Source organism: Mobula hypostoma (genome assembly GCF_963921235.1).
Source record: "Mobula hypostoma chromosome 8 unlocalized genomic scaffold, sMobHyp1.1 SUPER_8_unloc_5, whole genome shotgun sequence".
NCBI classification, from domain to species: Eukaryota; Metazoa; Chordata; class Chondrichthyes; order Myliobatiformes; family Myliobatidae; genus Mobula; species Mobula hypostoma.
Window position 1 is genome coordinate 542006 of NW_026948128.1, and position 26677 is coordinate 568682.

Here is a 26677-nt window from a genome sequence, read left to right on the forward strand (position 1 = left end):
ATGAGTAAATCGCCGGCCTCTGCCCTGGAGACTTTGTGTCCCGAGGGTCCTTCTTACCCCAGTTCCTTCTCCCCACCCCCTCCAACTCGGTCACCTGCTGCGGCCAGGCTGACGGAGGGAATCCAGAAACCCCGCATGGTGACCAGCGGCTGCAAGTCCCCACCGTAGCGTGGCCCGCGGATTCCTGCCTTTTATACACCCCGACCACACCTCAGCTCCCGTCGGAGACAGAGCATCTCCGGGACGGAGGACGACAGCAGGGAGAGTTCCCAGGGCGGGCCTTGAGATGACCAGCCTTGACGCCCGTCCCGCTGAGAACAGCACAGATGGTGGCGGGAGCAGAAAGAGTCTGGGCTTGGAGGGAGGAGGATAGGGGTGGGCAGCGTACCCCCATCGCCACGAACCGTGATCGGGCAATACCCACACCTCAGTGAAGTCTGGAGGACAGAGAACGACGAATCCGGTGGTAGACGCCCGAAGTGTCAAGGCCGCTGCCCCTGACGTCCTCCAGACCGCACTGATCTCCATTCCGCTAACAGCATTCACCTGCCAGTCGTTGCAGACTTACCAACTGCAGCCTGTTTACACCCAGTTCTCATCCACAGTCCTCGAGCCGGTCTCAACCAGTTGATCCTAGTTTTCGGCCCCCCTGCCGAAAGTTTACATGTTGCCTTTTGTGTTTCGTTTCTATTATCTCTGATTTTTTTTTTGGTTCTCGTGGCTTGTTACTTAGCGGTCTATTAATAATGTTATTTTTCACTGCTGAATCGTTTCCGCTGCTCTGTTTCTGGGTCAAAACATCTCCTGACATGAGGAGACACCCCAGGTCACTGGGGTCGGAGGTCCGTGCGAGACCTGGGGTCGAGAACCGAAGGTCAACACCACAGTCCTGCGGTTGATACCCAGAGGTTGGCGAAGTCCAAGATGTCTCAAGGTTTCAGACTGTGCGTGTGTGAACGGGTGGGAGGGAGGAAAGGGGCTTGTTTTGCTGCTGTGTTGTTGTTGGTGGTGGTTATGTTTGTGTTCTTCTGCTGAACATGCTGGGCGCCGGGTTGCATGGCAACACTTGCGGGCTGCCCTCAGCGTATTCCTGGGTTGCGTTGTTCGTTAAGGCCAGCGACATTTTTCACTGTTTCCTTTGATGTACATGTGATAAGTAAATGAATCTTAATATGAATTCTCTCCAGACTCCCATCCCCCAGGACTCTGGCTGTCACCCGGATACCGGGGTGGGCGTGATACACAGCAGCCAATTAATCCACTAACAACAGGAATTCTGCAGATGCTGGAAATTCAAGCAACACACATCAAAGTTGCTGGTGAACGCAGCAGGCCAGGCAGCATCTATAGGAAGAGGCGCAGTCGACGTTTCAGGCCGAGACCCTACTTGTCGCGGCTTGTGGGAAACTTTAAGTGTCACAGTTAATCTGGACCATTTTCCCCAGGGTGGGGATTTCCAATACAATATTAGTGGCAGGATTTGTACATCATTGTTGTAGAGAAGGATGTTGGAGTCCAGGTTCAGAGCTCGCTGAATGTGGCCACACAAGGCAGAGGGCTGTGAAGACTGTGTATGGCGTGCTTGCCTTTATCGGTCGGAGTGTTGAGTTAAGAAGGTATGTTGCAGTTTTATAAAACTGGTCAGGCCACATTTGGAGTATTGCGTTCATTTCTGGTCACCCTATTGCAGGAAGGATGTTGAGCTTTGAAATGGGTGTAAAAGTGGTTCACCAGGATTCTCAAACGTAAACAACAGGAATTCTGCAGATGCTGGAAATTCAAGCAACGCACATCAAAGTTGCTGGTGAACGCAGCAGGCCAGGCAGCATCTCTAGGAAGAGGTATAGTCGATGTTTCAGGCCGAGACCCTTCGTCAGGACTAACTGAAGGAAGAGTTAGTAAGAGATTTGAAAGTGGGAGGGGGAGATCCAAAATGATAGGAGAAGACAGGAGGGGGAGGGATGGAGCCAAGAGCTGGACAGGTGATTGGCAAAGGGGATATGAGAGGATCATGGGACAGGAGGTCCGGGGAGAAAGACAGGGGGGCGGGAGGACCCAGACGATGGGCAAGGGGTATAGTCAGAGGGACAGAGGGAGAAAAAGGAGAGTGAGAGAAAGAATGTGTGCATAAAAATAAATGATGGATGGGGTTACGAGGGGGAGGTGGGGCATTAGCGGAAGTTAGAGACGTCAATGTTCATGCCATCAGGTTGGAGGCTATCCAGCCGGAATATAAGGCGTTGTTCCTCCAACCTGAGTGTGGCTTCATCTTTACAGTAGAGGAGGCCGTGGATAGACATGTCAGAATGGGAATGAGATGTGGAATTAAAATGTGTGGCCACTGGGAGATCCTGCTTTCTCTGGCGGACAGAGTGTAGGTGTTCAGCAAAGCGGTCTCCCAGTCTGCGTCGGGTCTCGCCAATATAGAGAAGGCCACATCGGGAGCACCGGACGCAGTATATCACCCCAGCCGACTCACAGGTGAAATGTCGCCTCACCTGGAAGGACTGTTTGGGGCCCTGAATGGTGGTAAGGGAGGAAGTGTAAGGGCATGTGTAGCACTTGTTCCGCTTACCAGGATAAGTGCCAGGAGAGAGATCAGTGGGGAGGGATGGGGGGGACGAATGTCGACTGTACCTCTTCTTAGAGATGCCGACTGGCCCGCTGCGTTCACCTGCAACTTTGATGTGTGTCACCAGGACTCTGCCTGGATTACAGGACATTACAAGCAGATGTTTGACAAACTTAGATTGTTTTATGCGAAGCGGCGGGGACTGTGGGGGGAACCTGACAGAAGTTTATAAAGTCAGGGCATAGACAGAGTGAACATAGTCCAAAACATTTAATATCAGAGGGCAGCCACTTAATGTGAGAATGAGAAAGTTTAAAGGAGATGTGTGGGTGAAGTTTTGTTTTGGCCCAGACAGTGTTGGGTGCTTGGAATACGCTGCTAGGAGTGGTGCTGGAGGAAGATATAATAAGACCATAAGATATAGGAGCAGAATTAGGCCATTTGACCCATCAGATCTGTTCTGCCATTTCATCATGACTGATCCGTCTATCCTCTCAAACCCAGTTTCCTGCTTTTTCCTGGTATCATTTTCTGCTCCGACCAATCAAGAATCTATCAACCTCTGCCTTAAAAATACATACATACATAAAAATACATTGGCCTCCACAGCTGCCTGTGACAGCGAATTCCACAGATTCACCACTGTCTGGCTAAAGAAATTCCTCCTCATCTCTGTTCTAGAATGACACTCCTCTATTCTGAGTCTTGGACTTTCCCACCATAGGAAACAACCCTCTCCACATCTGCTCTATCAAGGCCTTTCACCATTTGATAGGTTCCAATGAGCTCACCCCTCATTCCATTGAATACTCGCCCTGAGCCATCTAAGGCTCTTCATAAGCCAAATCTGGAATAACTTCCCCGAAGCTCCTTTGAACCCTCTCCTTTTCTGCACATCCTTTCTAAGATAAGGGGCACAAAACTGCTCACAATACTCCAAGAGAGGCCTCACCACTGATTTATAAAGTCGTAACATTACATCCTTGCTTTTATATTCTAGTCCTCCTTGAAATATATGCTAACATTGCATTTGCCTTCCTCACTACAGACTCAACCTGCAAATTATCCTATTGGGAATCCTGCACAAGGACTCCCAAGTCCCTTTGCATCTCAGATTTTTGTTTTTTCTCCCCATTTGGAAAATAGTCAACCCTTTCATTTCTTCTACCAAAGCGTATGACCATACACTTCCCGACACTGTATTTCATCTGACACTCGTTTTCCCATTCTCCTCATTTGTCTATATCTTTCTGTAGCCTCTCAACTTCCTCAAAACTACCTGCCTCTCCACCTTTCTTCATTTCCCCTGCAAACTTTGCAACAAAGCCATCAATTCCATCATCCAAATCATTGACATATAATACGAAAAAAATCGGTTCCAACACAGACCCCTGTGGAACACAGATAGACACTGGCAGACAGCCACAAAAGGCTCCCTTTATTCCCACTCTTTGCTTCATGCCTATCAGCCACTCTTTATCCATACTAGAATCTTCCCTGTAATACCATGTGCTGATACTTTTTAAGCAGTCTTGTGTGTGACACCTTGTCAAAGGCCTTCAGAAAATCCAAGTAAACTACATCAACTGGCTCTCCTTTGTCTATCCCGCTTGTTATTTTTTCAAAGAATTCCATCAAATTTATCAGGCAGGATTTTCCAAAGAGGGAACCATGCTGGCAACGGCCTATTTTATCATGTGCCTCCAAGTAAGCGGAAACCATATCCTTAGCAATTGATTCCAACACCTCCCCAACCTCTGAGGTCAGACTAACTGGTCTATAATTTCCTTTCTACTGCCTCTCTTACTTCTGGAAGAGTGGAGTGACATTTTAAATTTCCCAGTCTTCTGTAACCATTCCAGAATCTAGTGATTCTTGAAAGATCATTACATGGCTGGCTTACCTTCTTCCTGAATATATTCCTTTACCTTCTTTGTGATTTTTACTTGCCTTCTATTGGTATTTAAAAGCCTCCTAGTCCTCTAATTTCCTACCAATTTTTGCTCCATTATATACCCCCTCTTTGGCTTTTATGTTGGCTTTGACTTCTTTTGTTAGCCACAGCTATGTCATCTTGCCTTTAGAATATTCTTTCCTCTTTGGGATGCATATATCCTGTGTGTTCCTAATTGCTTCCAGAAATTTCAGCCATTGTGCCAGTGTTTTTTCCCGATCAATTCTGGCCAGCTCCTCCCCCATGGCTCTATAATTCCCTTTATTCCAGTGTGATACTGATACATCTGACTTTGTCTTCCTCTTCTCTAATTTTGGGGTGAATTTGATCATATTATGATCACTTTCTGCTCAGGGTTCTTTTACGTTAAGCTCTCCAATCAATTCCGGTTCATTACACAACAACCAATCTAGAAAAGTTGATCCTCCAGTGGGCTAAACCACGATCTGCTCTAAAAAAGCCATCTGATAGGCACTCTAGAAAATCCCCCTCTTGGAAACCCACACCAACCTAATTTCCTTTCATTTTTTTGGCGTGTGCCTGCGTGCCTGCAAGTCTGTATGTGTGCGTGCATGCGTCCATGATTATATCTTTTTCATGGCTTTTTACAAGGCCTGGAACATAGAAACATAGATAATAGGTGCAGGAGTAGGCCATTCGGCCCTTCGAGCCTGCACTGCCATTCAGTATGATCATGGCTGATCATCCAACTCAGAACCCTATACCTGCCTTCTCTCCATACCCCATGACCCCCGTAGCCACAAGGGCCATTTCTAACTCCCTCTTAAATATAGCCAATGAACTGGCCTCAACTGTTTCCTGTGGCAGAGAATTCCACAGATTCACCCCTCTCTGTGTGAAGAAGTTTTTCCTAATCTCGGTCCTAAAAGGCTTCCCCTTTATCCTCAAACTGTGACCCCTCGTTCTGGACTTCCCCAACATCGGGAACAATCTTCCTGCATCTAGCCTGTCCAATCCCTTTAGGATTTTATACGAGAGACTGTGTGGTGCACCACTCCTCACACAGACATCTTCTCAGTATTTTCCCTTTATTTTACGAGGTCGAGTTGCGATCTCGACACTCAACCCGGCACAGATGGAAAGCGTACTCAGGAGCGGACCCGACTGGTTTCAAACCCGGGAACATCCGCTCCCGGGTCCGGCGCCGACGTCATTGCACCACCAGCCGGCCAACCAACCTAATTTTCTAAATCTACTGCATATTGAATTACCCCATGACTATTGTAATATTGTCCTTTTGACATGTATTTTCTATCTCCCTTTGTAATTTGTAGACCACATCCTTACTACTGTTTAGGGGTCCGCATATAACCCCCATCAAGGACTTTTTTACCCTTGCATTTCTTTAGCTCTATCCACAACCATTCAATCCTGAAACTTCTTTCCAATGATTTGATTTCATTTTTTAACCAACATAGCCACGCCACCCCTCTGCCTTCCTGCCTGCCCTTTCAACACAATATGTATGCTTAGACATTAAGCTGCCAGCTATAATCTTATTTCAGTCACAATTCAGTGATGCCTACAACATCATACATGCCGATCTGTAACTGTGCCACAAGTTCATCCACTTTATTCCGTATACTGCGCTCACTCAAATACAACTCCTTCACTCCTGTAATCAACAGGAATTCTGCAGATGCTGGAAATTCTATCAACACACATAAAAGTTGCTGGTGAACGCAGCAGGCCAGGCAGCATCTGTAGGAAGAGGTGCAGTCGACGTTTCAGGCCGAGACCCTTCGTCAGGACGAACTGAAGGAAGAGTGAGTAAGGGATTTGAAAGTTGGAGGGGGAGGGGGAGATGCAAAATGATAGGAGAAGACAGGAGGGGGAGGGATGGAGCCAAGAGCTGGACAGGTGATAGGCAAAAGGGATACGAGAGGATCATGGGACAGGAGGTCTGGGAAGAAAGACAAGGGGGGGGGAACCCAGAGGATGGGCAAGGGGTATATTCAGAGGGACAGAGGGAGAAAAAGGAGAGTGAGAGAAAGAATGTGTGTATAAAAATAAGTAACAGATGGGGTACGAGGGGGAGGTGGGGCATTAGCGGAAGTTAGAGACGTCAATGTTCATGCCATCAGGTTGGAGGCTACCCAGACGGAATATAAGGTGTTGTTCCTCCAACCTGAGTGTGGCTTCATCTTTACAGTAGAGGAGGCCGTGGATAGACATGTCAGAATGGGAATGGGATGTGGAATTAAAATGTGTGGCCACTGGGAGATCCTGCTTTCTCTGGCGGACAGAGCGTAGATGTTCAGCAAAGCGGTCTCCCAGTCTGCGTCGGGTCTCGCCAATATATAAAAGGCCACATCGGGAGCACCGGACGCAGTATATCACCCCAGCCGACTCACAGGTGAAGTGTTGCCTCACCTGGAAGGACTGTTTGGGGCCCTGAATGGTGGTAAGGGAGGAAGTGTAAGGGCATGTGTAGCAGTTGTTCCGCTTACACGGATAAGTGCCAGGAGGGAGATCAGTGGGGAGGGAATTGGGGGGACAAATGGACAAGGGAGTTGCGTAGGGAGTGATCCCTGCGGAATGCAGAGAGAGGTGGGGAGGGAAAGATGTGCTTAGTGGTGGGATCCCGTTGGAGGTGGCGGAAGTTACGGAGAATAATATGTTGGACCCGGAGGCTGGTGGGGTGGTAGATGAGGACCAGGGGAACCGTATTCCTAGTGGGGTGGTGGGAGGATGGAGTGAGAGCAGATGTACGTGAAATGGGGGAGATGCGTTTAAGAGCAGAGTTGATAGTGGAGGAAGGGAAGCCCCTTTCTTTAAAAAAGGAAGACATCTCCCTCGTCCTAGAATGAAAAGCCTCATCCTGAGAGCAGATGCGGCGGAGACGGAGGAATTGCGAGAAGGGGATGGCGTTTTTGCAAGAGACAGGGTGAGAAGAGGAATAGTCCAGATAGCTGTGAGAGTCAGTAGGCTTATAGTAGACATCAGTGGATAAGCTGTCTCCAGAGACAGAGACAGAAAGATCTAGAAAGGGGAGGGAGGTGTCGGAAATGGACCAGGTAAACTTGAGGGCAGGGTGAAAGTTGGAGGCAAAGTTAATAAAGTCAACGAGTTCTGCATGCGTGCAGGAAGCAGCGCCAATGCAGTCGTCGATGTAGCGAAGGAAAAGTGGAGACAGATACCAGAATAGGCACGGAACATAGATTGTTCCACAAAGCCAACAAAAAGGCAGGCATAGCTAGGACCCATACGGGTGCCCATAGCTACACCTTTAGTTTGGAGGAAGTGGGAGGAGCCAAAGGAGAAATTATTAAGAGTAAGGACTAATTCCGCTAGACGGAGCAGAGTGGTGGTAGAGGGGAACTGATTAGGTCTGGAATCCAAAAAGAAGCGTAGAGCTTTGAGACCTTCCTGATGGGGGATGGAAGTATATAGGGACTGGACATCCATGGTGAAAATAAAGTGGTGGGGGCCAGGGAACTTAAAATCATCGAAAAGTTTAAGAGCGTGAGAAGTGTCACGAACATAGGTCGGAACGGATTGAACAAGCGGGGATAAAACCGTGTCGAGGTATGCAGAAACGAGTTCGGTGGGGCAGGAGCAAGCTGAGACAATACCTTCAGTCCTGTATTGACCCTTTTTGATTTTGTCCACCTTTTACGTCGCACATTGACTGTAATTTGGCCCTGTAATCAGACTTTCTTTGCCAGGAGTCTCACTGAACGTTGCCTCTGTTTGTAAACAAACAACCTCATCTTCAGCACTGTCACTCCAGCTCGCATCCCCCTGCCAAATTCGTTTAAACTCACCCGAACAACTCTAGCCAACCTGCCCACTAGAATATTGGGCTCCTTGGGGTTCAGGTGTAACCTGTCCCTTTTGTACAGGTCATACCTTCCCCAGAAGTGATGTTTAACGGGTTCTTAGACAGACAAATGAAAATGCGGCGAATGGAGGGGAATGGATCATGTGCTGGCAGAAAGGATTGAGTTTCATTTGGCATTGAGTTTGGCATAGATATTGTGGTCTGAGGGGTTGTTCCTGTGCCCTATTAGTCTGTTCTGTTGGTTCATTTATGTCCCATATACGAGGTACATTGAAAAACTTTGTTTTGTGTTCCGTTCATTCTCATCGTCTCAGTGTATTGTGGTAGTACAAGGGAAAAGAGTAACAGAGTGCAGGATAGAGCGTTACAGTTGCACAGAGAGAGCAATGCAGATGAAGTAGGCTCTGAGGTCTAGAGTCCATTTGATTGTACTGAGTGACCGTTCAATGGTCTGATAGCAGTGAGATTGACACTGTCCCTCAGCATGGTGGGCTGTGCTTGCAAGCCTTTACACATTCTGCTCATAGCAGAGAGGATATCAGGTCTTCGATTATGTTACCTATTTTACTGAGACAGAAAGAACGGTTCCTACAAAATGTGAGCAACCAGGGGATATCCACTTGGGCTAAGGGCAACATACTAACACTCACACACACACTCAAACACATTCACAGAAATACACAGAGACACACATGCACACATACATACAGACACATACTGAGAGTCACATACACACAGACACACAGACACACACACACACACACACACACACACACCCAGACAAGCCCATGCATGCCCTCACTCACACACACACTTGAACACACTTACACACGCGCTCACACTCACACGCACACATGCAGACACATACACACAAATACCCAGAGACACACACAGACAAGCGTGTGCACACACACACACACCAACACCCACACACTGCTGGAGTGGGTTACAGAGATGGGGAAAATGTAGGGGCCAGATTGTGTCACAGAGATAGACGGGGGTGTGGTATCGGAAAAGGTTGCACAGATTTGGGGGGTGCGGTTGTTGGAGGATGAAAGGCTGCTGTCAGCTTGAGAGAATGTACTCTAATAGCCAAACTCTCTCCTCACCTCCACTCCCTCAGGGCTCCCTACTCAGCCTCTCCCACAGCTTTCCTTCCTCAACACCTCTCCCACAGCACTCCCTCCTCACTGCCCCTGCCATGGAATCAGACCAGAGTCACTAAAGAAGAGCAGGCTGCCGAGAAGGAGTAGTTTATTGGGGAACTGTGTGACAGCTGGAGCCGGCCTGCTCTGGGCCGTCCATACCGAGTCGCGCCCTGGATCGTGCGCACGGATTGATGACCCTTCACTCGGCTGGACGCCTGTGTCTACACCATGTGCATGACTTGATCGAAGAAAACCTTAGTGTAGGTAGCCAGGGCCGCAGAACTTCCGTTAAATGCAGACCTGTCATCACCAAGCAAATGGGTTCAGTTAGAGAAGGCCTTTTCCTCTTGGTGTTGTAAACAGAATCACCTCCTCACCGTACCATTACACCCTCCCTCTGTAAGGCACAGAGTGAAGCTCCCTGTACATCTTCCCATCACACCCTCCCTGTGTTAGTCACAGAATGAAGCTCCATCCACATGTTCCCATCACAACCTCCTGGGGTTAGATACAGACTGAAGCTCCCTCCACACCATTCCATCACACCCTCCCGGGGTCAGATACAGAGTGAAGCTCCCTCCATCCACACCGTCCCATCACATACTCCCAAAGTCAGACACAGAGTGAATCTCCCTCCACACCAACCCATCACACACTCCCAGGGTCAGACACAGAGTGAATCTCCATCCACACCGTCCCATCACACACTCCCAGGGTCAGACACAGAGCAAATCTCCCTCCACACCGTCCCATCACACACTCCTGAGGGTCAGACACAGAGTGAATCTCCCTCCACACTGTCCCATCACACACTCCTGAGGGTCAGACACAGAGTGAAGCTCCCTCTACACTGTCCCATCACACACTCCCAGGGTCAGACACAGAGTGAAGCTCCCTCTACACTGTCCCATCACACACTCCCAGGGTCAGACACAGAGTGATGCTCCCTCCACACCGTCCCATCACACACTCCTGAGGGTCAGAAACAGAGTGATGCTCCCTCCACACCGTCCCATCACACACTCCCAGGGTCAGACATAGAGCGAATCTCCCTCCACACCGTCCTATCACACACTCCTGAGGGTCAGACACAGAGTGAAGCTCCCTCTACACTGTCCCATCACACACTCCCAGGGTCAGACACAGAGTGAAGCTCCCTCTACACTGTCCCATCACACACTCCCAGGGTCAGACACAGAGTGATGCTCCCTCCACACCGTCCCATCACACACTCCTGAGGGTCAGAAACAGAGTGATGCTCCCTCCACACCGTCCCATCACACACTCCCAGGGTCAGACATAGAGCGAATCTCCCTCCACACCGTCCTATCACACACTCCTGAGGGTCAGACACAGAGTGAAGCTCCCTCCACACTATCCCATCACACACTCCTGAGGGTCAGACACGGAGTGAAGCTCCCTCCACGCCGTCCCATCACACACTCCTGGGGTCAGACACAGAGTGAAGCTCCCTCTGCACTGCACCATCATAAACTCGCAGTGTCAGACACAGGGTGAAGTTCCCTCCACACCATCCAGTTACACACTGCCACCTACCGGATGTATTGTGCAGTGGTGGATTCGGACAATGAATCCACCCACTGCGACACCCTGTTGTAGGTGGTATCCCAGTACTGACGTAAGGTGCTGGCAAGGCTCTCCTCATCCGGAGGGTTGCTCTGTCTTGGTCCAGACGTGTCTGAGGATGGAGAGATTGTGTACTGGTGAGCACTAGCAACAGTACTAGAGGGGTGGGGAGAAGGAGGGGTGAATGTGGAGGGAGAGATGGGAGAGGGAATAAGACCAAATAACATAGGAGCAGAATTAGGCCATCTGGCCCATTGAGTCTTTTTTTTCTATCTCCTCCTCAACCCCAGTTCCCAGCCTTCTCCCCGTAACCTGTGATGCCATGTCCAGTCAAGAACCTATCAGTCCCTGCTTTCAATACACCCAAAAACCTGGCCTCCACAACTGCATGTGGCAACAAATTCCACAAATTCACCACCCTCTGGCTAAAGGAATTTCTTCACATCTCTGTTTTGAAAGGGTGCCCCTCTATCCTGAGGCTGTGCCCTCTTGTCCCACCACGGGAAACATCCTTTCCACATCTACTCTGTCTAGGCATTCCAAAGGTTTCAATGAGATCCCCTCTCATCCTTCTGAATTCCAGGAGTACAGACTTAGAGCCATCAAATGTTCCTCGTGTGATAACCCTTTGATTCCTGGAATCATCCTTGCAAACCTCTTCTGAAACCTCTCCAATGCTAGCACATCTTTTCTAAGATGAGGGGCCCAAAACTGTTCACAATACTCAAGGTGAGGCCTCACCTTATAAAGCGTGAGCATCATATCCTTGCTCTTGTATTCCAGACCTCTTGAAATCAATGCTAACCTTGCATTTGCCTTCCTCACCACCGACTGAAACTCAAGTTAACCCTCAGGGTGTTCTGCACAAGGACTCCCAAGTCCCTCTGCACCTCAGATTCCTGAATTTTTTCTCCATTTAGAAAATAGTCTGCACATCTATTTCTACAACCAAATTTCATGACCATGCATTTTCTAACATTGCATTTCATTTGCCACTTTCTTGCCCATTCTCCTAATCTGTCGAAGTCCTTCTGCATCCTACCTGTTTCCTCAACACTACCTGCCCCTCCACCAATCTTTGTATCATCTGCAAACTTGGCAACAAAGCCATCTATTCCATCATCTAAATCATTTATATACAGTATAAAAAGAATTGCTCCCAACACCACTAGTCACTGGCAGCCAACCAGAAAAGGATCCTTTTATTCCCGCTCGCTTCCTCCTACCAATCAGCCAATGCTCTCACCATGTTAGTAACTTTCCTGTAATACCATGGGCTCTTAACTTGGTAAGCAGCCTCATGTGTGCCACCTTGTCAAAGCCCTTCTGAAAGTCCAAATATACGACATCCACTGCATCCTCTTTATCTATCCTACTTGTAATCTCCTCGAAGAACTCCAACCAGTTTATCAGGCAGGATTTTCCCTGAAGGAAATCATGCTGACTTTGTACTATCTTGTCCTGTGTCACCAAGTACTCCATTGCCACATCCTTAACAATTGACTCCAACGTCTTCCCAACCACCAAGGTTGGGCTAACTGCTCTATAATTTCCTTTCTGCTGCCTTCCTCCTTTCTTAAACAGTGCTGTAACATTTGCAATTTTCTAGTCATCTGGCACTATGCCAGAGTCCAGTGATTTTTGAAAGATCATTTCTAATGCCACCACAATCTCTAACACTACCTCTTTCAGAACCCTATGGTGCAGTTCCTCTGGTCCGGGTGACTTATGTACCTTTAGGTTTTTCAGTTTTTTGATCACCTCCTCTCTTGTATCAGTAGCTGCACCCACTTCTCTTCCTTCGCACACCACAACATCAGGCATACTGCTAGTGCCTTCCACAGTGAAGACTGATGCAAAATATTCATTTAGTTCATCAGCCATCTCCTTGTCGCCCATTGTTATTCCTCCTGCCTCATTTTCTAGTGGTCCTAAATCCAATCTCATTCCTCTTTTATTTTTAACATACTAGTAAAAGCTTTGGTATTATTTGCTAGCTTGCTTTCATATTTCACCTTTTCCCTTCTAATGATTTTTTAAGTTGCTCTCTGTAGGTTTTTAAAAGCTTCCCAATTCTCTATCTTCCCACTAATGTTTGCTTTGTTGAATGCCCTTTCTTTTGTTTTTACAATAGCCTTGACTTACCTTGTCAGCCACGGTTGTACTATTTTACCATTTGAGTATTTCTTCAGTTTTGGAATACACATGTCCTGCACCTTCCTCATTTTTCCCAGAAACACGCACCATTGCTGCTCTGCTGACATCCCTGCCAGCAGCTCCTTCCAATTTACTCTGGCCAGCTCCTTTCTCATACCACTGAAATTTCCCTTACTCCACTGAAATACAGTTACATCAGACTTTACTTTCTCCCTATCAAATTTCAAGTGGAATACAATCATATTTTGATAACTTGTTCCTCAGGGTTCTTTTACCTTAAGTTCCCTAACTGCAACCAGTTCATTACATAACATGCAACTCAGTATAGCTGATCCCCTAGTAGGCTAAACGACAAACTGCTCTATAAAGCTATCTCTTTGGCATTGAACAAACTCACTCTCCTGACATCCATCACCAATATGATTTTCCCAATCGACCTGTGTGTTAAAATCTCCCACGACTACTATAACATTATCCTTTTGACTCGCCTTTTCTATTTCCTGTTGAACCTGCGTCCACCTCCCAGCCACTGTTGGGAGGCCTGTATATAACTGCCATTAAGGTCCTTTTACCCTTGAAGTTTCTCAACTCAACCCACAAGGATTCAACATCTTCTGATCCTATGTCACATCTTTCTACTGACTTGATGCCATTTTTAACCCGTAGAGCCACACCAGCCCTTTTGCCTACCTTCCTATCCCTCTGATACAACGTGTAACCTTGGACATTCAGCTCCCAATTACAACCATCCTTCAGCCACGACTCAGTGATGGCCACAACATCATACCTGGCAATCTGTAATATTGCAACAAGATCATCCACCTTATTTCTTATACTTCACACATTTAGATACAACACCTTGAGTGCCTTATTTGCTACCCTTTCTGATTCTGCATCCCTAATGATTTGATACTCAGCCTGTTGGCTGCAACTAAGTCCCATCACCCGCCTGCCCTTACTGTCAGTCTGACTGCACGCTATCTTTACTTTTTTAACATCCGTCCTTTCCTGAGTCCATTCACTCCAATTTCCACCCCCCCACCCCCGTCGCCAAGTTAGTTTAAACCCTCCCCAACAGCTCTAACAAACCTGCCCACAGGAATATTGGTCCCCCTCGTGTTCATGGGCAACCTGTCACTTTTGAACAGGTCATACCTCCCCCAGAAGAGATCCCAATAATCCAAGCACCAGAAGCCCTGCCCTGCACCAGCTTCTCACACACGCATTTACAGTATCTGCCTGTTTCTACCCTCACTGGCACATGGCACAGGCAGCAATCCAGCAGGTCGTTCTGCTTCTCAGCTTTCTACCTAGCTCTCTAAATTCTCTTTTCAAGACCTCATTGCTTTTCCTTCCTATGTCATTGATACCTATATGTACCAAGACATCCGGCTGCTCCTCCTCCCTCTCCAAAATGTTGTGGATGTCATCTGAGACATCCCTAACCCTGGTACCTGGGAGGCAACATACGATTCGGGTGTCCCATTCCCGTCCACAGAATCTCCTGTCTGTTCCCCTCACTACTGAGTCCCCTATCACTACTGGTCCCTTCTCTCTCTTTCCCTTCTGCACCACGACCCATGCTCAGTGGTCGCCGTGGCATTCCCCCTGGAGGTCATCCCCCACAATAGGAAGGAGGGGGATTGGGAAGTGGCAGAGAGAGGATGGGGAGAGCAAGGGAAAGAGGGAAAAGGAGAGAAGCAGATGGAAGAGTGAGAAAGGGAGAGAAGACGGAGTGGAGGAAGGATTGGGAGGGAGAAGAGGGTGGGGAATGGAGGGAGGAATGAGAAGGTAGTCATGGGGAGGAGAGGGGGAGAGGAAGGAAGGGGGAGAATGGAGGAAGAAGGGGAGAAGTGGAAGGAGAGAGAGGAGGAGAGAGGCATAGAGGGGCAGGAAAGTGGTGAGTGGGAGGGATGAGACGAGGAGAATAGGAGATGAAGGAAGGGAGAGAGGAGGGGAGGGGAGGCAGGCAAGAGAAGAAGGGAGGGAGCTGGAGAGAGTGGGGGAGAGATGGGAGAGCAGGTGGAAGAGGGGAGATGGCGGCAGATAGGAATGTGTGTGGGGGAGGATGGAATGATAGAGAGGTGGAGGGAGGGGAAGATGAGAGACGTAGAGGGAGGGGGAGGTAGGAAGAGGAAATAGAAGAGAGAGAGGGCTGCAAGAGAGGGATGGAGGAAGCAGAGTGCTGTGAGGGAGGGAAGATTAAGTAAGGGATCTGAGGGCGAAGGAGTAATCTGAAGGACGTAGAATGAGGGAGACTGACCAGAGTGGACGAGAGCCAACAGGAGGGCGGTGAGGACAATCCCACAAACCTTCATCCCCATCCGACGGCTGAAGGAATAGGGTCCTGGTGAATGAGGATATCCCGTTGGTAAACTGGCCCACACACCACCCCTCCTCCTCCCTCTCTCCTACCATACCCCTCTGCTCCCCAACTCATCCTCCCTGGCCACAACCTCCTCCCGTCCCTCCCGGTCATTAACCCCTTCGAACCCACCCCTCCCATCAATCAATCCTCCTCCCATGCCTCTCCACTCCCCTCCTACTCCTCCTCACCAACCCTGCCCCTCTCCTCACACTCTCCTCTCCCCGTACTCCCAATCCCTCCATCACTCATCATCCCATCTCAACCTCATCCCAATACCCTTCCCTTCCTTCCCTCAACTCCCCACCACTCTTCCTCCCTGAATTGTTCACTCCTCCCCACCTCACCCATCCTTCCTCCACTCGCCTCTCCCATCTCTTCCCCTTCGCCCCTTCCCACACCTTCTACTTCCCAACTCTCTCCCAGCCCACTCCACTTCAACACTTCCCTACTCCCCCTCCCCTCCTTCCCCATCGATCACCTTCCGTCCAATACCATGTCTACTAATCCCGCTGTGTTCCCTTTCCCTCGCTCCTCGACCCTCCCGGTTGCCTCCCCTTTGGATCTCTGTCCCTCCTCTCACTCTGTCCCTTTCCTCTCTACACCCCTCTGCGTCTCAGTAACCCCTTCCAACCCCTACACTGCCGTGTCTCTGTAACACCATTCGGATCCTACACCCCTTCCTGCCATTGTGACTCTCTCCATCCCCTACAACCCTCCCTGTTTCCATAACCACTCTGGCCCCTACATCCCTCCCTGTCTCTGTAACCCCATCCTGCCCCTACACCCCTCACTGTTTCCATAAACCCCTCCAGCTCCTACACCCTCCCATCTCTGTAAACCCTTCTGAACCCTACGCCCCTCCCTGTCTCTGTAAGCCCCCCGGCCCCTACACCCCTCACTGTTTCCATAAACCCCTCCGGCTCCTACATCCTCCCATCTCTGTAACCCCATCCTGCCCCTACACCCCTCCCTGTCTCTGTAAGCCCATCCTGCCCCTGCCCTCCCTGTCTCTGTAACCCCATCCTGCCCTTACACCCCTCACTGTCTCTGTAAGCCCATCCTGCCCCTACACCCCTCACTGTCTCTGTAAGCCCATCCTGCCCCTACGCCCCTCCCTGTCTCTGTAAGCCCATCCTGCCCCTATGCCCCTCTTGTCTCTGTAACCCCATCCTGCCCCTACACCCCTCCCTGTCTCTGTAACCCCATCCTGCCCCTACGCCCCTCCCTGTCTCTGTAAACCCCATCCTGCCCCTACACCCCTCCATGTCTCTGTAAACCCTTCTGACCCCTACGCCCCTCCCTGTCTCTGTAACCCCATCCTGCCCCTATGCCTCTTGTCTCTGTAACCCCATCCTGCCCCTACACCCCTCCCTGTCTCTGTAAGCCCATCCTGCTCCTACACCCCTCCCTGTCTCTGTAAGCCCTCTCTGTCATTGTTCCCTTTTCCTACCTGGGCAGGAACACAAGGTTTGGACAATGATCCACCAGTCAGGGAGGCTGCTGCAATCAGATTAGATTAGAATCAATGTCTGCATTACCCTAGCGCCTGCCCATCCTCATGGCCTTTCCTAAAGGCAGGAGAAATTCATTTGCAGTGCAGACACATTTGTGAGGCTAGGAGCCCCACCCACAGTGCTCCCTCCTCAACCCCTTCCCTCAGCAATCCCAACTCAGCACCCCTCTAACACTGCTCCTTCCTCACTGCCCCTCCCACATCATTCCCTCCTCACCCCCACCCACAGCACATCCTCCTCATTCCCCCTCCCACAGTGCTCCCTCGTCACCCCTCCTCACCCCGACTCCCACAATACTCCCTCCTCATCACGCCTCCCACAACACTCACTCCTCACTCTCCCAACAGTGCTCCCTCCTCACCGCCCCTCCCATAGTGCTCCTTCCTTACCCCCTCCCACATCAGTCCTTCTTCACCCCACCTACAATGCTTTCTCTTCACCCTCCCCCACAATTCTTCCTCCTCAACCCCTCTCTGACAATGCTGTCTCCATACTGCCCTTCCCACAGCACTCCTTTTTCATCCCCTCCCACAATGCTTCCCCTTCACATTCCCACAGTGTTCCCTCCTCACCCCCTCCCACAGTGTTCTCTCCTCACCCCCTCCCACAGTGTTCCCTCCTCACCCCCTCCCACAGTGTTCCCTCCTCACCATCACTCCCACAGCATTCCCTACTCACCACCACCCACAGTGTTCCCTCATCACCCCCTCCCACAGCGTTCCCTCCTCACCCCCTCCCACAGTGTTCCCTCCTCACCCCCTCCTATAGCATTCCCTCCTCACCCCCTCCCACAGTGTTCCCTCCTCACCATCACTCCCACAGCATTCCTTCCTCACAACCCCTCCCACAGCATTCCCGACTCACCACCACCCACAGCATTCCCTCATCACCCCCTCCCACAGTGATCCCTCCTCACCATCACTCCCACAGCATTCCTTCCTCACAACCCCTCCCACAGCGTTCCCTCCTCACCGTCCCCTCCCACAGCGTTCCTTCCTCACCGTCCCCTCCCACAGCGTTCGCTCCTCCTCAACGTCCCTCCCACAGTGTTGCCTCCTCACCCCCTCCCACAGTGTTCCCTCCTCACCATCACTCCCACAGCGTTCCCTCCTCACAACCCCTCCCACAGCGTTCCCTCCTCACCACCCCTCCCACAGTGTTCCCTCCTCACCGTCCCTTCCCACAGAAATCCCTCCTCACCACCCCTTGCAAAGAATTCCCTCCTCACCATCACTCCCACAGCGTTCCCTCCTCACCATCCCCTCCCATAGCGTTCCCTCCTCACCGTCCCTCAAACAGCATTCCCTCCTCACCGCCCCCTCCCACAGCGTTCTCTCCACACCCCCTCCCACAGTGTTCCCTCCTCACCATCCCTCCCACAGCGTTTCCTCCTCACCCCCTCCCACAGCGTTCCCACCTGACCGTTCCCTCCCACAGCGTTCCTCCTCACCCCCTCCCACAGCGTTCACTCCTCACCGTCCCCTCCCAAAGTGTTTCCTCCTCAACGTCCTCCCACAGTATTCCCTCCTCACCGTCCCTCCCACAGCGTTCCCTCCTTACCGTCCCCTCACACAGTGTTCCCTCATCACCCCGTCCCACAGTGTTCCCACCTCACCCCCTACCACAGCGTTCCCTCCACACTGTTCCCTCCCACAGCGTTCCCTCCACACCTCCTCCCATAGTGTTCCCTCTTCACCACCTCCCACAGCACACCCTCCTCCCTGTCCACTCCCACAGTGTTCCCTCCTCACCCACTCCCACAGTGTTCCCTACTCACCCCTCCCAGAGTGCACCCTCCTCCCCGTCCCCTCCCACAGTTTTCCCTCTTCACTGCCCCTCCCACAGCGTTCCCTCCTCACCGTCCCCTCCCACAGCGTTCCCTCCTCACCCCCTCCCACAGTGTTCCCTCCTCACCGTCCTATCCCACAGCATTCCCACCTGACCGTTCCCTCCTACAGCGTTCCCTCCTCACTGTCCCCTCCCACAGCGTTTCCTCCTCACCCCTCCCACAGTGTTCCCTCCTCACCATCCTCTCCCACAGCGTTCCCTCCTCACTGTCCCCTACCACAGTGTTCCCTCCTCATCGTCACCTTCCACAGCGTTCCCTCCTCCCCGTCGTCTCCCGCAGCGTTCCCTCCCACAGTGTTCCCTCCTCACCGCTGCTTCTATTTACATGTGGAGTCGTTTTGGCCCGCACCAACCCCTCAGTGTTTGCTGCGTTCTGAATTAGGGTCCTCAAGATGTGTCAACAATTCTGAAATTCAGCGAACCGACTGAAAACTGATCTTTTGCTTCGGTAAACTGTCCCCCGACCTGCTCCTCCCACCACATTGATTCTTCCATCAGACTGACTGGCTATCACAACCCACGCTGCCTGATTCTCACTCAGTTCTCAGGTCCTTGTCCAGCACAATCCCAAAAACTGACTCCCCCCCTCACCCCACCTCTGTTCTACAGGGGTTCCCCCCAGACGGAGTGTCGCCTCTCTCCCCCAAGCCCTGAGAGCAATGGTGGTGTTTCCCCCCAGACGGAGTGTCGCCTCTCTCCCCCAAGCCCTGAGAGCAATGGTGGTGTTTCCCCCCAGACGGAGTGTCGCCTCTCTCCCCCAAGCCCTGAGAGCAATGGTGGTGTTTCCCCCCAGACGGAGTGTCGCCTCTCTCCCCCAAGCCCTGAGAGCAATGGTGGTGTTTCCCCCCAGACGGAGTGTCGCCTCTCTCCCCCAAGCCCTGAGAGCAATGGTGGTGTTTCCCCCCAGACGGAGTGTCGCCTCTCTCCCCCAAGCCCTGAGAGCAATGGTGGTGTTTCCCCCCAGACGGAGTGTCGCCTCTCTCCCCCAAGCCCTGAGAGCAATGGTGGTGTTGTGCAGTTCTGACGTGAGGAATGTTATCATGGGGTGACCTTGCCAGGGACTGACAGGAAGGTCAGTGTTCTGAGGGCAGTTCCACCATCTTTTACCTCTCTGGTCAACAGTGTGACCTTGGATTTGTCCTTAACCAGTGAAATGTTCATAAGCATGGATCCATCAAAAAATTATGTGTGTTAATGTGAACATGTGTGTGAGCACGGGTGAGTGTGGAGTGTGTGTGGGGGTGTGGATGTATATGAATGTGTCTCAGTGTGCTTGAGTGTGTGTGACTGTGTCTGTGTAATTGTGTGTGGTGTTTTGTGGGAGGCTGTTTTTGTGGGTGAGTGTGGACTGTGTGTATGTGTGTGTGTGTGTGAGTGTGTGTTTGTGTGTTTGGAGTGTGTCTGTGTATGTGTGTGTGCGTGTGTCTGTGTGCGTGTGTGTCTGTGAGTGTGTGTGTCTGTGAGTGTGTGTGTGTGTTTGGAGTGTGTCTGTGTGTGAGTGTGTGTGTGTGTGTGAGTGTGTGTGTGTGTGCGTGAGTGTGTCTGTATGTGTCTCTGTGTGTGTGTGAGTGTGCATATGTGTGTGTGTGTGTCTCTCTGTGTGTGTATGTGTGTGAGTGTGTGTGTGTGAGTGTGTGTGTGTAATTGTGTGTGGTGTTTTGTGGGAGGCTGTTTTTGAGGGTGAGTGTGGACTGTGTGTATGTGTGTGTGTGTGTGAGTGTGTGTTTGTGTGTTTGGAGTGTGTCTGTGTATGTGTGTGTGCGTGTGTCTGTGTGCGTGTGTGTCTGTGAGTGTGTGTGTCTGTGAGTGTGTGTGTGTGTTTGGAGTGTGTCTGTGTGTGAGTGTGTGTGTGTGTGTGAGTGTGTGTGTGTGTGCGTGAGTGTGTCTGTATGTGTCTCTGTGTGTGTGTGAGTGTGCATATGTGTGTGTGTGTGTCTCTCTGTGTGTGTATGTGTGTGAGTGTCTGTGAGTGTGTGTGTGTGAGTGTGTGTGTGTAATTGTGTGTGGTGTTTTGTGGAGAGGCTGTTTTTGTGGGTGAGTGTGGACTGTGTGTGTGTGTGTGTTTGTGTGTGTCTGTGTCTGTGTATGTGTGTGTGCGTGTGTCTGTGTGCGTGTGTGTCTGTGAGTGTGTGTGTGTGTGTTTGGAGTGTGTCTGTGTGTGAGTGTATGTGTGTGTGTGTTAGTGTGTCTGTGTGTGTGTGTGTGTGTGTGTGTGAGTGTGTCTGTATGTGTCTGTGTGTGTGTGTGAGTGTGTGTATGTGTGTGAGTGTGTGTGAGTGTGAGTGTGTGTGAGTGTATGTGTGAGTGTGAGTGTGTGTGTGTGCAGTCACCTTGCATCACCACCATCCAATGTGCAACGTCAGGACTTCCCAATGATCAACCAGGTTCTCGCTTCAGTGCACCCCGTCTCCACACCTGTGAACCTCATCAGGATCCCATATCCTCTGGTGGACGGGTGGGGCAGGAACAGGCAGAGGGGAGGAATGGCCCTTCTGATCACCTGGAGGCACATTACCCTTTGTCACTGTGACAACGCCGGTAACAGATGATGGAGGACTGGGTCTCCCCCAACGGTCCAGTCCAATCCAGGTGCAGGGGCAAGGCGGGGAGGTGGTCAGGCCATTCGACCCATCTTCATGATGCTTGGGCAGGGGGGGGCCCCAAGATTCAGAGGGCTGTGGGATGGAGATCGCGTGGAGGAGGGGTGGGACCCACTCTGGTTATTTGACGGACGTATACTTCCCCTCCCTTCTCTCTCTCCCTGCACTCTCTTCCCTTTCTCACTCTCTCTCCTTCCAGCTCTCTCCCTTTCCCCCTGTCTCTTCCTCCCACCACTCTCTCCTCTCTACCCCTTCCCTCCCTCTCGCACTACTCCTACTCTCCGCCATGTTCCACCCTTCCTGTTTTCCTCAACTCTCCCTCCCTCCCTACATGTTCCCTCCCTCTCTCATTCTCTCCCTCCCTTTCCCCCTTCTCACTCTCACCCTCCCTCCCCCCACCAGACTGCAGAGATATCACAATCTTTCGTCAGACTGGAAAAAAAGATGTAGGGCTGGAGAGGGAGAAGGTGGAGGAGAGAGGGTGAGACCGATTTCGTCGGGGCGAGGGAGGCGGAATGGGTGGTGAGGAGCAGGAACCTGTGGGGGAGAGGGATGGGGAGAACGCGGAGGAGCAGAGGGAGTGGAGGGTGGAATGTGAGGGCGGGAGTGAGGGAAGGGTGAGGGTGGGGGAAAGGCAGGGAGGGGAGGGTGGCGGAGGAGGAGTGAGTGAGACGGGTTACAATGAGTGTGCGATGGAAGGACAGTTACAGTGGTGACATGGTGAGGGAGTGAGGGGGAGAAGGAGTTAGGTGCTCTGCTGAGGACGGGTTGAGGGTGTGTGAAGTTGAGGTAAGTGAGGAAGGGAGAGGGGAGGATTATGCTGGAGGGTAGGGAGAGCAAGGGAGAGGTTATGGTTGGGAAAGCTGGGGGGAGGGAGGAGGAGGAGGTTATAGTGGAGCTTAGGGAGAGGAAGCGACATTCCACACAGGCCTCCTGTGATAAGGGTATTGTACAACAGTCAGCAGATCGGGGAGGAGAGGTGCAGAAATCTCGAGGGGAGTCCGATCTCGAGGAGAGCGCGGCCCAGGGACGTTCACTCACCGGGATCTCTGGGCGAGCCTGTGTTTCCTTCTCCCTCCCTCCGAGTGTTAAATACTGCACCAGACGGCCTGCCCCTCTGACCCTCCCTATACGTTGTAATCTCCCGCTGCAAGGTCTGGGACCTTATCCAGAGAGGCCCAGCTTTCTGTAAACTCTGGACCCTTGGGATTAACCAGAGCAACTCCCTCCGGACAAGTATGAAGCAGTGGGTGATCAAGTGCAGCAGGACAGCTCCACAACTGTGAATGGCAAGACCCATAGCCGTGTTGATGTACAGAGGGATCTCGGGCTCCAAGTTGACAGCTCCCTGAAAATCCCAGTGCAAGTTAGGGTGGTAAAGAAGCTGTACGCCAAGCTTGCTTTTATTATTCAAGGCACTGATTCAAGAGTCGGGAAGTTATGCCGCAACTTTATAAAATGCTAAGTTGGCCGCATCTGGAGTATTGCACTCAGTTCAGGTTGCCCCACTATAGGAAGGATGCCAAGGCTTCGGAGAGGCTGCAGGAACAGTTCACCATGGTGCTGCCTGGCTTAGAAGGCACGAGCTTTCAGGAGAGACAAACTTGAGTTGTTTTCTCTGCAGTAGCAGGGGCTGAAGGCAGATTGGATAGAGGTCTGGAGGATTTTGCGAGGCACAGATAGAGTAGCTGTCTGTAAGGAACTTGTACATTCCCCCCGTGACTGTGTGGGTTTCCTCCGGGTGCTCCGGTTTCCTCCCACAGTCCGAAAACATGCTGGTTGGTAGGTTAATTAGTCATTGTAAATTGTCCCATGATTAGGCTCGGATTAAATCCAGGGACCGCCGACAGCGCAGCTTGAAGGGTGAGAAGGGTCTGTTTCACGCTGTATCTTGATAAATAACTAAATAGACAGCCTTTTCCTCAGAGTCAAAATATTTAATACCAGAGGGCATGGATTTAAGGTGAGGGGGGAAAGGTCAAAGGAGATGTTCTGGACAAGTTTTCTTTTACACAGAGTTGAGGAGGAGTTTAATAGAACATAGAACATAGAATACTACAACACAGTACAGGCCCTTCGGCCCACATTGTTGTGCCGACCCTCAAACCCTGCCTCCCATATAAACTCCAACCTTAAATTCCTCCATATACCTGTCTCGTAGCCTCTTAAATTTTACAAGTGTATCTGCCACCACCACTGACTCAGGCAGAGTATTCTACGCACCAACCACTCTCTGAGTAAAAAACCTTCCTCTAATATCCCCTTTGAACTTCCCACCCCTTACCTTAAAGCCATGTCCTCTTGTATTGAGCAGTGGTGCCCTGGGGAAAAGGCGCTGGCTATCCACTCTATCTATTCCTCTTCATAACTTGTATACCTCTATCATGTCTCCTCTCATCCTCCTTCTCTCCAAAGAGTAAAGCCGGAGTTCCCTTAATCTCTGATCATAATGCATACTCTCTAAACTAGGCAGCTTCCTGGTAAATCTCCTCTGTATCCTTTCCAATACTTCCACATCCTTCCTACAGTGAGGTGACCAGAACTGGACACAGTACTCCGAAGTGTGGCCTAACCAGAGTTTTATAGAGCTGCATCAATACCCAACGACTCTTAAACTCTATCCCTCGACTTATGAAAGCTAACACCCCATAAGCTTTCTTAACTACCCTATCTACATGTGAGGCAACTTTCAGGGATCTGTGGACATGTACCCCGAGATCCCTCTGCTCCTCCACACTACCAAGTATCCTGCCATTTACTTTGTACTCTGCCTTGGAGTTTGTCCTTCCAAAGTGTACCACCTCACACTTCTCCGGGTTGAAGCCGATCTGCCACTTCTCAGCCCACTTCTGCATCCTATCAATGTCTCTCTGCAATCTTTGACAATCCTCTACACTAGCTACAACACCACCAACCTTTGTGTTGTCTGCAAACTTGCCAATCCACCCTTCTACCCCAGCATCCAGGTTGTTAATAAAAATCATGAAAAGTCGAGGTCCCAGAACCGATCCTTGTGGGACACCACTAGTCACAACCCTCCAATCTGAATGTACTCCCTCCACCACCACCCTCTGCCTTCTGCAGGCAAGCCAATTCTGAATTCACCTGGCCAAGCTTCCCTGGATCCCATGCCTTCTGACTTTCTGAATAAGCCTACCGTGTGGAACCTTTTCAAATGCCTTACTAAAATCCATATAGATCACATCCATTGCACTATCCACATCTATATGGTCACCTCCTCAAAGAACTCTATCAGGCTTGTTAGACACGATCTGCCCTTCACAAAGCCATGCTGACTGTTCCGGATCAGACCATGATTCTCCAAATGCCCGTAGATCTTATCTCTAAGAATCCTCTCCAACAGCTTTCCCACCACAGACGTAAGGCTCAATGGTCTATAATTACCCGGACTAGCCCTACTACCTTTTTGAACAAGGGAACAACATTCGCCACCCTCCAATCCTCTGGTACCATTCCCGTGGACAACGAGGACCAAAAGATCCTAGCTAGAGGCTCAGCAATTTCTTCCCTCACCTCATGGAGCAGCCTGGGGAATATTCCATCAGGCCCCCGGGACTTATCCCTCCTAATGTATTTTAACAACTCCAACACCTCCTCTGCCTCAATATCAACATGCTCCAGAACATCAACCTCACTCATATTCTCCTCACCATCATCAAGTTCCCTCTCATTGGTGAATACTGAAGAGAAGTATTCATTGAGGACCTCACTCACTTCCACAGCCTCCAGGCACATCTTCCCACCTTAATCTCTTGAATCTCTTTATCGCTTGAAGAAGCTCTTAGGCAGACATATGAATATGTGGGGAATGGAGGGATATGGACATTGTGTAGACAGAGAGGATTAGTGTGTCAGACACACACATGAATGTGTGGGAAATGGAGGGATATGGACATTGTGCAGACAGAGAGGATTAGTGTGTCAGACACACACATGAATGTGTGGGAAATGGAGGGATATGGACATTGTGTAGACAGAGGGGATTAGTGTGTCAGACACACATGAATGTGTGGGGAATGGAGGGATATGGACATTGTGTAGACAGAGAGGATTAGTGTGTCAGACATACACATGAATGTGTGGGGAATGGAGGGATATGGAGATTGTGTAGACAGGGGATGAATGTGTTAGATACACACATGAATGTGTGGGGAATGGAAGGATGTGGACATTGCGTAGACAGAGGGGATTAGTGAGTCAGACATACACATGAATGTGTGGGGAATGGGGGGATATGGAGATTGTGTAGACAGAGGGGATTAGTGTGTCAGACACACACATGAATGTGTGGGGAATGGAGGGATATGGTTATTGTGTAGACAGAGGGGATTAGTGTGTCAGACACACACATGAATGTGTGGGAAATGGAGGGATATGGACATTGTGTGGACAGAAGGAATTTAACATAATTTGGTATCGTTGTTAGCACTGACACTGTGGACTGAAGGGCTGATTCCTGTCCTATGCTGTTTGATGTTGCAAATCTGTCCCCTCCCCACTCTGCTCTCACTCGGACCTGAATTTGTTGACCTTGGAGTCAGTAAACAGCAGCCCAGATACAGAGCGCCACAGTGCTGTCTGTAAACTGACCTTTGGTAAGCTCCCAGCCCGTGATTCTCTGATGAGATTCTCCAGCCTGGCTAAGTCTCCATTCTCACACCCCCACCCCGCGAAACCCAGCTCACATAGCTCCAGTTCCCTGTGCGGAGATGCTCAGCTTGATTCCATTCACAGGCTCTCACCCCACAGGCCTCAGCCAATCCCTCCTGGGCTGCCTCTGGGCTTTGCTCGTAGCTTGACCGTGCAGAGTTACCCCACGGGAACAGGAACGTCTTCCCACGGTGCCCTATATTGCCAGTCCACATTCCAAACAGATCCCGGCCTTCCTGGGCTCACAATACTCTCTTGTTATTGGCACATCTCCTGAGTCCCCATCCTTCAGCAGTGATCCCGATCATTTCTTTAGGCTTCTAGCTGAGAACTGGGCCTGAATTTTCCTTATGGATCTTGGGAATATCACTGGATCTCAGAATGGTGCAGGACTTTTGGCCATGAACAAATCAAGTTATTAATTAAACTAATCCCCTCTGTCTACACAATATC

The 26677-nt window shown here is 50.6% G+C and overlaps 1 protein-coding gene across 2 annotated transcripts; it reads right to left on the reverse strand.

The window, feature by feature from the left end:
• Positions 1 to 9570: 9570 nt before the first annotated feature.
• Positions 9571 to 22700, reverse strand: LOC134341209 (apolipoprotein C-II-like). Of its 2 annotated transcripts, none has more exons than XM_063039039.1 (5): positions 22595 to 22700; positions 17042 to 17091; positions 15487 to 15570; positions 11037 to 11178; positions 9571 to 9779 (listed from the first exon to the last, which is right to left on the reverse strand). In XM_063039039.1, the coding sequence occupies exons 3-5, from the start codon at positions 15545 to 15547 to the stop codon at positions 9701 to 9703; spliced, it is 282 nt and encodes a 93-aa protein (XP_062895109.1). In that variant the 5' UTR covers positions 15548 to 15570; positions 17042 to 17091; positions 22595 to 22700; the 3' UTR covers positions 9571 to 9700. The 2 variants fall into 2 exon arrangements, with proteins under 2 accessions (XP_062895109.1, XP_062895110.1); XM_063039040.1 differs by having other exon boundaries at positions 17042 to 17088; positions 22595 to 22680.
• Positions 22701 to 26677: the final 3977 nt, after the last annotated feature.